Raw genomic sequence first — 11,107 nt, 5'->3', positions numbered from 1 at the left:
GTCCGTTTGTTTCTGGAGGTTGCCCTGGCAAGAACAAGCGGCGAATAAATGTCCTCTCCATTTCCTGCGCGCTCCCCCTCGGTCCTCTTTCTCTTTCTTCCCTTCTCCCTCTCCCCCTTTCTGGGCACCCGCCTTCCCTGCAACCTCCAGCTCCGGCTGCCGCGTCTCCGCCCCATGAGCTCATCGCCAGCCCTTAATAAAAGGCGCAGCCCCGGCGCTGCGCTCTCAGCTTCCCCGCGTGAGACGCGACGCCCAGCAAGTAGCCTTACGCGGCGGCGCAGCCGGAGCCCCAGCCGAGAGCCCCACGTAGCGCGATGAGCTCCATCTTGGACGTCAACACCATCTTCCAGGTACGCGCAGCAGCGCGGAAAAACCGCGGAGGGGCTGGGGACTGTCTCCCAGACGAAGGAAGGGGATGCCCTTCATGAAAGAGAAAAGCTTTCAGCGCGCGGTTTGCATTGCGTTTTTGGTTCCGGGCTTTTTACGCAGCTTCTGGCAGCTACTTTTCGCCCTCTTTCCTTCCCAGCCGAGGTCGGAAAGGAAGGTCGGATGTTTCCCCGCTGCCACCCCTTCCCTTTCCCCCCTCCTTTCCGTCCTGTTCCTCCGATACCGAGTCGCCAAATTGGGTTTGGACTTTCCAGAAAGACCCGAGATCCGGGAACGGTTTCGGGAGGCTGGAAAGAGTCCTGGATTTGGCAGGGATATTTTGGCTCCTAGGGACTGATTGTTGGAAGGGATTTTCCTGGCAGCTCTGTGGGCTGGTGTAACCTTGGAAGTTAGAAATATATTTGTGTGTGTGTGAGAGAGAGATCCCTGGATCAGACAGGAACCTTTTCCTCTTGAGATTGTTGGTCGCTGGATAGTAAAACTTAATGATCTCGTTCTTTACTGCTAGACCTAACTACATCCCGGGCTGGACCGGCCATTTTTCCTGCCTCCACCCACCGGGTGTCATTTTTATTTTTTAAAGTGGACGCCACTTCAGAGCTAGGAGGAAGGCGGGTGTCCTTTTTTGACTTTCGGGTAGGAAAATTTCTTCGGGGCGCTGCGGTTTCTTGTTGACAGCACCCGCTGTCTGACCTCCTTCTGCCAAGACAGCAGGGGACACATTTTCCATACAACTGGTGGTGTGTTTCTGTCAAAGAGAGAGAGATTTTGTGTGTGTGTGTGTGTGTGTGTGTGTGTGTGTGTGTGTGTGTGTGTGTGTGTGTGTTTAAAGTGAGATGGTTCTTTTTTGGGCGTCTAGATTTCCTTGTATGACAACGCAAGCTTTTGAGTGACACAGAGCTCTGTGTCACCTTTCAGGCAAAAGAGTTAAAACCCAGGCAACTGTTGGGAATCCGAGTTTTCTTCCCCCTGCTCTCTAATGTGGCTCTACTCTGCAAAGCACACCCATTTTGAACCCTGAATATCTCCTCGCCAGCTCTCATCCTTACCTGGAAAATCTTGGCGAGGGGCTCCAGTTATTTTGCCGGATTCCCTTTCTGATTATCCTGCTTCTATTGAGGGGGGAAAAAAAACAAATCTGAGAAAATGGCTCAAGCAGACCTTTCTTTTGAGAAATGGAAGTAACTGTATAGAGGGAGAGTGTTGCCTGTTTGGCTACTTTGTTTTGGAGGGGGGTTGTTTGTGCCCCCCCTTCCTAGACTCTGCCCCACCCGGTTCTCTCCAAATTGAATTGGGTGGCGGGTGGCTCAGAAGGGAATGGGAGGGGACAGGAAATTTTTTTTTTTTTGCTGGCTTACTTCCTGGAGGGAGGAACAGCACTTTTTTCTAGGTCAATAGTTCTGTTCCTTCTTCTTTTCTTTCTCCTTGGCTGGGGCTGTGAAATAAAGCAGGTTTAAGCACTCTGACTTCAGATTTCACAAGCCCTTTCCTTCCTGCAGCAGTCCAGGATTGGTGCGCGGGTTTCAGTCCCGCAAAAGACCGAGGAAATGAAACTGTGTCATTGCCCTGCATAGAATCGCTGCAGCAGTTTGTGAATTTTCTGTGCAGAATCTGTAAGAAGAGTTCTACAAAATAATATTTGGTATATAATGGAGCCAATGCAGTCTGGTGCTAGATTAGGTCCCAGCCATTAGGATCTGGGGTTCAGATCCCCGGGTGACTTCGGACCAATGACTTGCCCTACTTTACAGGGTTGTTGTGAGTATAAAATAGGGGTGGAGAGGGAACCTTGTTCTCCACCTAGAATCATAGAATCATAAGAGTTGGAAGAGACCACAAGGGCCATCGAGTCCAACCCCCTGCCAAGCAGGAAACACCATCAGAGCACTCCTGACATATGGTTGTCAAGCCTCTGCTTAAAGACCTCCAAAGTAGGAGACTCCACCACACTCCTTGGCAGCAAATTCTGCTGTCGAACAGCTCTTACTGTCAGGAAGTTCTTCCTAATGTTTAGGTGGAATCTTCTTTCTTGTAGTTTGGATCCATTGCTCCGTGTCCGCTTCTCTGGAGCAGCAGAAAACAACCTCCCCCCCTCCTCTATGTGACATCCTTTTATGTATTTGAACATGGCTATCATATCACCCCTTAACCTCCTCTTCTCCAGGCTAAACATGCCCAGCTCCCTTAGCCGTTCCTCATAAGGCATCGTTTCCAGGCCTTTGACCATTTTGGTTGCCCTCCTCTGGACACGTTCCAGTTTGTCAGTGTCCTTCTTGAACTGTGGTGCCCAGAAGTGGACACAGTTTCTTGTCCCTCTCCTGATCTCCTCAGGAGAGGGACAAGAAAAAACCACAATTGAATCAAGCAAAACGTTTATCTTTGTTGAGAGGGTGTGACAAAGTTTCCTTTATAGAAAAAACTGAATCATTTGTTTGTTGAATGTATGTTTTGCTGTTGTAACATGTCCTGGGACTTTACGGTGAGAGTTACATAGGAATTTTTTAAAATAAACATGCAAGCCTCTATACGTCTGATTTTGTTTCCCGGTAGGCTGTGCAAATCGTAAATAAAGCAAGTTAGTTTACAACCCGCCGTTAAAGGGTTGGTTCAGTTGGGAGCCCAAGAAGGCTTTGGCTAGATTGAGAAATGAGGAATTAAAGTTTTTGGGTTACGTGGAATACTTCGGGCAGATGTTGAGTGAAGGTAAATTTCCGCAGTTAGTTGGAGGTGACGTGTTTTCAGTCCCATAGCAAAAAATACATTAAGCAACAGCCCACTCCTCTGAAGCAAGACCCACATCAATGGGAGCAGCCTTGCGACCACGTCCACAAAACCTGACAGTCCTCATGCGAATGTCAGCCTCATGTGTGAGCAAGGAAATAGCTTGCATTTTCTTGAAGCCTTCTGCGAACCCTGCAAAACAGATAATTTCTTTAAAACAGGACCCCAAAATATTCCTCCTTAAAATGTGCATGCCGTGAGCGCCTTCTGGAGCAAGAGAGCTTATTATTACAGGCCTCCCTGGTCTAGAGAGTCTTTGCCAAGCTGGTGCCCGCCAGATTTCTTGGACTACAATTCCCATCAGCCCCAGACACCCCTGCTAAATTAAATAGACCACACCCTTCTCAACAGGCAGGAAGGAACGAAGGCAGGTTTTCCCATCCTGGGATGAACTGTCAAACTCAGAAGCTGCGTTGGCTGCTGGGCTACGTGGAGGACCGGTTTGCAAAATATCTCCAAATATCTCAAAATGAATTCGAGAGAATCTGCACCGACAGCCCATTATTGTTGCATGCGTCACCCCCAGTTCACTGAAAGGCACAGATCATGCCAGTGAAAGATTGAGAAATAGGTGTTGACTCTTGCCACATCTTGATAAGGGGTCTTATGGCTGGGATGATTAAGGAGCAGATTTGTGAAGATTAACAGGCCAGGTGGCAAAACAGGGGGAAGTTGTTTTTCAAAGTTTCTACTCCTCCAGATTGTAGATATAGGTGGAGCCTAGTTTATATGTGGTCGTGGAGTTCTGGGAAAAGAACACAGCACATGCTCAATAGTGCTCTCTTCCTTTGTGATCTCACACACTTTGAGAATTTAGCCCCAGCGTTTAAAAAGTGGGGTGAAGGCATGGTGTCCAGTTTTCCATATTACAGGTTTTGGGCAATAGGGTGTAATTTTTTCCCTCATTTATCCAAAAAATGTTTTAAAGCGAAAGACTTCCACCAGGGACACTGCTCTTGTTTTGATTGGTTTTAATAAATCCTGCAGCTTTGGAAAGTCTTGATAAAGAAACAAATAAGCAGCGGTTAGCCTCCTGAAGAAGGCCCATTTTTATTTTTGACAGCACGTGAAAGTTTAGTTTGACACCTGATTTCCGACGCAAAGACATTTTCCGGCCTCTCAGTCACAGATAAGTCTGGGGGCAGCTTGGGTTTCTGTAAGCGCCACTCAGGAAGTGTGTGTTTGATGGTGCAAGATGAGGAAGGGACCCCTCTATTTTACCTTATTTATTTATTGCAGTTATATACCCCACCTTTTCTTCCAAGGATCTCAAGGCGTCGTGTCCATGGTTCTCTTCTTTTAAATTCCCACAACAACCCTGGGAGGTAGGTTAGAAAGGCAGCAGCGAGCTTCATGCAGCTGATTGGGCATTTGAACCCAGCTCCTGATCCTAGATACTCTCACCATTGCACCGCACTATTCCGAATAACGCCCAATTTGCAACTCTGGATATTTGCCAGAAGTCGAAGGGGCCCTCGAGTGTAGGTGTGGGAATGCAGAAGAAAAATTGAGTCTTCGTCCTTTCTGTCACTCGGCATTCGTTTCAAGTTTCTAGACCTCATGGTTCAACGAAGTCTGCTTCGTGGCTAGAGATCTTCCATTGACAACCTTCCTTCCCTTTGCATGTGTGTTTCCATTGCCAGCTACCTGGCAATCTCTCCCCCACCTTAAAAAAAGATGTTTGCCACTTCCTGGGGGCAGGACTTCCTCTTCCTGTTTGTCAGGCTCCTGCCACTCATCTGCCAAGCAATTCCTGTTTAGCAAATCTTTTCTTCACCTGCCTTACCTGGGCTGCACCTGCACTGCCACCCGTTTCAGCTGTGCCCTGTCCATCCTGTCTCCCTTGTCTCTCCTCAACCATCTAAGCTGAGATTGCACACTCTGTGGAACCCGGGTTCTCCACGCAGGGGGTTGGACTAGATGACCCTCAGAGGTCCCTTCCAACTCGACAACTTCATTTACAAGACGGGAGCTTTCCCTTGTTAGTCTTTTTATCAATGCTGTTTTGCAGCTTTTGACTTTGGGATGCTTTGAGGCGTGGCCCGTCTAACGCCAAAGTCCACAGACCTGATTCAAACTTGTATTTTTTTTACCCAGAGAGAGATAGAGATTTCCATTTAAAATGCAAGCCATCCAAATGGGAACGGCAGGTCCGAAGCCAAACCGGTGGCTTCAAAATGCCAGTAAACTGAATCCGTGAATTGTTCCTTGACCTGCGAATTTGGGAGGCTGGTTGAGCTGGAAACAAATTGTTCCTGCGTTGCAGGGGGTTGGTCTAGATGACTTTGGGGGTCCCACCCAACCCTGTGGTTCTGTGTTGCTATGAAATGAGGCAGCCCTTGTCTGCGCCCCCTCAGCTCAGGAGCTCACGGGGTTTCCCCATATTGGCATCTGGTACAAAAAGCAGGATGTTGGGCTATAGATGTGCAGGCTTGTGGAACCTCCAGCTCCAATGGCAGTCTATCCCAATTTCTAGGTTTGCTGGGGTATTTGGCCATGGCAAGAACAGGCAGCTGGACTCGGTGGGCCCCTTTGGGCCTCATCCAGCAGCCAGATGCTTCCCTGCCTCCTTAATTAGCCCAGACGATAGCAAAGTGATAATGTGCCTCTAGTAGGTGAAAGGCTTTCTGGGCTCCCACAACCCTCCCTTCCTCCCCTATCTTTCTGGCTCTCCGCAGTCAGAGGAGCAGCTGTTCCCCCTCCAGCTCTGGCGCAGGCCCAGCATTAAAAATAACTGCGACCCAGCCCACCGCGGCTATATGAAACTGCCTGACGTCACCTTTTCCTGCTCCGCAGCGAGGCCCGCTCTGCTCTCAGAAACCTGTTTGCCCTTCCTCAGCGCCTCCTCCTTCTCCTCCGCCAGCTGCCTTGTCGCGGCAGCCAGTGTGATGTAGAACTAGGGAGACCTGGGTTCGAATCCCTGCCCTTGGTCGTGAAGATTATGGGCCAGTCGGTCACTCTCCCTCCCAGCCTAACCTAAAGGAGTATAGCATCTAGATCAAGGGAAGTAATAGTGCCACTGTATTCTGCTCTGGTCAGACCTCACCTGGAGTACTGTGTCCAGTTCTGGGCACCACAGTTCAAGAAGGACACTGACAAACTGGAACGTGTCCAGAGGAGGGCAACCAGAATGGTCAAAGGCCTGGAAACGATGCCTTATGAGGAACGGCTAAGGGAGCTGGGCATGTTTAGCCTGGAGAAGAGGAGGTTAAGGGGTGATATGATAGCCATGTTCCAATATATAAAAGGATGTCACATAGAGGAGGGAGAAAGGTTGTTTTCTGCTGCTCCAGAGAAGCGGACACGGAGCAATGGATCCAAACTACAAGAAAGAAGATTCCACCTAAACATTAGGAAGAACTTCCTGACAGTGAGAGCTGTTCGACAGTGGAATTTGCTGCCAAGGAGTGTGGTGGAGTCTCCTCTTTTGGAGGTCTTTAAGCAGAGGCTTGACAACCATATGTCAGGAGTGCTCTGATGGTGTTTCCTGCTTGGCAGGGGGTTGGACTTGATGGCCCTTGTGGTCTCTTCCAACTCTAGGATTCTATGATTCTTCTATAACCTGCCACACAAGGCTGTTGTGGGGATTAAACGAGAACCAGCTATGCCACCTAGAGCTCTCCTTTTTTGCAGGGGAGGGAAAAGGTGGGAAAGAAATGCAATTACTAGGATATAATTTTTGACATTCTTGGAGAGAGGGGCGAAGGATGGAGACTGAGCCTCCTTTGAAATCTTGATTGTATCGCATTTCTAGGGCAGGATCTCGGGGGGGGGGGGGGGACAAGACTGGAGACAACGATCTCCCAGATTTTTGGTCTCCAACACACTTCCAGCATCTACCTGTGTTTGTAAACTTATTTATAGGCTGCCTTTGGGGACAGAGCTTCTACAGAAGAAGCAGAGTGTTTGGAATTTGCCATCTCTACCATCTGGGAATCATTTGATCCAGACTGTTTTCACACACCCTATACCCCATCCTGCAGAATTAGTTATATTTTATCTGCACAATCAGAACGAATTACTGGCACCAAAATGCCTTTTCTGAGCAGGAGCTGTTGCCGTTAAGAAAAAGCAGTCAAAACAGCCCAGTATAATTGTGGGCTGTCCCTGGAGCCAAGTGACTTTCCTCCTTCAATTCCTCAAAGTTCTTAACCTAGCTCAAGGTTGTCATCTGAACTGATACTCAATCAGAGTCGTTCCATCCCTTGAAAATCAAGACTTGCCCCAAAATGACAACCAGGCATTCCTCAAACCCTTGGTTTGCACCGGACTTCCTTCTACCTCTTACTTGGGTCCGTAGAATTCTCTATTATATGTCTTTCCAATTGTATCTAATATTCTATTTACCATCTTTCCCATTGTTTCTACTAGTTATCTTTACAAGAGTCATTCTAGCCCAGTCAAAAAAATTTAAATCGTCGCGGTAATCTTCCAGATATTTTTAGAAATTTACTCCAATTGTTGTTGAATTTTGGGTACTCTTGGTCTCTTAACTGCCCAGTCAGCTTGCCCATCTCTGCGTATTCCGTCAACTTCACTTGCCAGTCCCTTTTCGTTGGAATTTGATCTTCTTCCCAGTTTTGTGCTAACAATGCTCTTGCTGTTGTGGTGGCGTTCATGTTCGTGTGGTCAGCGTTTTCCTAGGAGAACAGGAGACCACCACTCTGCTTGTCCCGCCCCCATGCGTCCCACTCTCCTGATGTTGGGGAGGACCCAATGGGGCCCCGAGTCAGATCTCGCTGTCCCAAAATATTGGGGGGACTGAAGCCACGTTTGCCCGCCGGGGTGCAGGAAACAGCCACAAAAATCGTCCTGTTCGCCTGGTGGCGGGACAGATTGATGAAGCCTAGCAGGACACCTGCTCTAGGGGGACACTTAGGGGGCTAGCCTAGTTCCCGCTGGGCACACGCCACTGCCCTCGGGGGTCATCTGTTCCAACCCCATGCAATGCAGGGATTTTGACTGAGTCCTCCACGACAGAGGGCCGTCCATTCTCTGCTTAAAAATAAATCACAAGGCAGCAGCACCGAAAGCTCATGTCTCTCTCTTTCTCTCCCCGCAGAACCTGCGTAACCTGTCTCTGAGTGAGGACCAGGACATGCCCTCCTCGCGCCGCGACTCCGCCTGTTCCCTGGACACGCCCTACAGCAGCGGGGACTCCTCCCAGCTGTGGCCACTTCGCAGCCACTGGAGCCCCGGCTCGGAGCAGCAGTTGCGCCCCCTCAGCGAGCCCGCCCGCCGCCCGCCTTTGCGGCCCGACCGCTCCATCAGCCTCATCGAGGGCAGCAAGGCGCTGCCGCCGCCCCCTCCGGGCTTCCCTCCCCTTAAGCTGCCCTCGCTGGCGGCGCCGCCGCTCTCCTCCCGCTACAAGACAGAGCTGTGCCGCACCTTCAGCGAGACGGGCAAGTGCAAGTACGGGGCCAAGTGCCAGTTTGCCCACGGCGCGGCCGAGCTGCGCACGGTCAGCCGCCACCCCAAGTACAAGACGGAGCTGTGCCACAAGTTCTACATCCACGGCGAGTGCCCCTACGGCTCCCGCTGCCACTTCATCCACTCCATCGAGGAGGCCCAGGCCTGCTCGCCGTCCTCGTCGTCGCCGCAGCTCCTGCGCCAGAGCGTCAGTTACTCTGGGGTGCCGGCCGGCCGACGCTCTTCCCCTCTGCACGGCGTCCCCGACCCGGCTTCCTTTGCCCGGGCGCCGTCCGTCTCGCCGCCTCCGGCCCCGGCCGACCTCCTCTCCCCGACATTTGGGCACCTGAACTCGGATCCCATCTCTCGCTTCCACACGCTGGGGGAAGCCCTGGCCATCCCAGCCTCCGGGGGGTGCTGTCCGTGCCGCTGCGGCAAGTCAGCCAGCTTGTCCGGCCCTCTCCAGACCCACCACCGGGACCTCTTCTCCGCTGCTCCGGGGACACCGACCTCTGCGGCCGCTTCCGCCAACCTGCCCCGGACGCCTTCCTCCAACTCCCTCTCCGACCCCGACTGCTACAGCAGCTCCAGCAGCCTGAGCGGATCCGACTCACCCGTCTTTGACTTCCACGCCCCCAGCGGGCCCGTGGGCAGCAGCAACCGGCTGCCCATCTTCAACCGAATCTCCGTCTCCGAGTGAGCCTCACGGCACCTTCGCCGGTTTGCGGATTTATGCGGGGAGTGATTTGTCGCTGCACAGGTGTTACGTATGACCTTCCCGGTTTGTGGGGCCTGTTCGAACCACCCTCTGGACTCGATCCCTTGGAGCTGTCGCTGCTCCGGGGTCCTCAAGCCGCACGCAGGACTTCCTGGTGTTTCGCCGCGTCCTTTTCACTGACGGAAGAGGGAGAGGAGAGCGCGAAAGAGGAGGCTGGAACCCTCATTCCCGTCTCCCCTCCGTCCAAATGTGCCTGGGAAACGCCTTTTAAAAGAGAGAGAAATGAACAACAACCCAAATTGGTTCTGGTTTGTTGTGTTTACCCCACAAGTGCCTTGTGCCGGCTCGAAGGGGGCACAGCCCCCCAACCCAATACGTCAGGGGCCGAGAGTCTCGCTTGCGTCGAACAGCAGGTAGTTGGTGATGTGATTGGCAGGTGACCACAGTGAGCCTTTGACAGTGGGGCAAGGTCCCCCCCCTGCTTCCTCACCTGGGTTTTGCTCTTCCCCATCCTAGTGACCTCTGCCCCCCAGCACACCCTTTTTAGCATGACAAACCCACCACCAAATCATTTGACCCACCACTGCAGTGGAAACCGTGAATCGGACGAAACAGGATGATTGGAGAGAGACTAAAGAGTTTGGCCGGGTTTGGCTCCCTGGCTGCCAGTTGCCGACCCCTTACAGAGCTCCACCTCCACCTTTTAAAACTACGCAGAAAGAGGGGAAAACAGTGCCTTGCCTCCGAAAGTGCCATGTTGGTTCGGGCGGATAAAAGCTGAAAGTGCAAGGCTTATTATCCCAACTGTCCACCTCTCTCATGTCTCTCTTCCCCATCCTGTGAAATTTTGCTAATACGGGGTGGCAGCTAGGAGATCTCTTTCCCCCCCAAAACATTCCTTCATCCCTCCCCAGTCTGTGGTTTTGCTGTGGTTTGGGGGGAGATGGAGATCACAGACACATTGGAAGGGATTCCATGGGTCAATCTAGTCCCTGGCATTCCTCTTGCCTGTTGAGTATCGCTCCTCCAAACCCTAAGCTGCCCCAGATATCTCCGCAGTGGGGAAATGGAGCAGTTCCGCCCTTCTCGTCGCCCTCGCCCCAATTTTGTATGTAGCAGATTTACAATTCCTCTTTGGGAAGGGGGAACAGACGACACGGCGGTTGGAAATTGGGCAGAGGAGAGGTGCAATCGTGACGATGCTTCCTCTGCCGGTTTCCTCGTTTATTTATTTTTTAAAATTAAAAATATAGATATCTCTGGTTGCTTCTAACATACTGTGAATGCCTGGACCTCGCTGCCTTAATGGGCCACCCCCTTCCCCTCGCACACAAACGACAAGGGGCTGAGAGTTGGGTTTAAAATTAAACGAAAAATCAAAATAGCATTGGCCCCTAACATGCAGGTTGGAGGAGCCTTGAATTTTTCTGAGATTGCAAAAGAAGAGACTGTGGTTTTCTGTCTTTTGGTGGAAGGGTGGAAAAAAGCCACCTAGGTGTGTCTTGTTATTTCACACATATTTACACTGATCACTAGGAGCGTCAAAGGATGGAGATCAGGGGCTAAAGGGGGACTGAGCAGCCATGAGGGGGTGGGGTGGAATTCATAATCTTTTATATATATAAAATGTTGATGCTAACTACCTGCGTCTAATTATTGTGGGGAACGTATGTGTCTGTGTGTATTTTTATTTCATTTAAAATGAGCCCTCAATGTTTACCTTGTAATACTGCGATAAGCGAAAAAAACCCAAAATGTAAACTATTTATAGACACTTTATTTATTCAAACAATTTTATATACTATTTATCTT

At 50.8% G+C, this 11,107-nt stretch overlaps 1 protein-coding gene across 1 annotated transcript; it reads left to right on the top strand.

Moving 5' to 3' along the window:
- Positions 1 to 218: 218 nt before the first annotated feature.
- Positions 219 to 10,543, top strand: LOC308590475 (mRNA decay activator protein ZFP36-like). The gene is made up of 2 exons (XM_081200564.1): positions 219 to 350; positions 8,231 to 10,543. The coding sequence occupies exons 1-2, from the start codon at positions 315 to 317 to the stop codon at positions 9,275 to 9,277; spliced, it is 1,083 nt and encodes a 360-aa protein (XP_081056690.1). The 5' UTR covers positions 219 to 314; the 3' UTR covers positions 9,278 to 10,543.
- Positions 10,544 to 11,107: the final 564 nt, after the last annotated feature.

The sequence above is a fragment of the Podarcis bocagei genome (assembly GCF_964188305.1).
Source record: "Podarcis bocagei genome assembly, chromosome: 7".
Taxonomy (NCBI): domain Eukaryota; kingdom Metazoa; phylum Chordata; class Lepidosauria; order Squamata; family Lacertidae; genus Podarcis; species Podarcis bocagei.
The sequence above is the reverse complement of the archived record's forward strand: the minus strand, read 5'-3'. Positions and strand labels throughout refer to the sequence as shown.

Coding starts and splice junctions, on each gene's coding strand:
- LOC308590475 (XM_081200564.1), top strand. CDS start 315: ATGAGCTCCATCTTGGACGTCAACACCATCTTCCAG. Junction 351..8,230: donor ACGTCAACACCATCTTCCAG/GTACGCGCAGCA, acceptor CTCTCCCCGCAG/AACCTGCGTAACCTGTCTCT.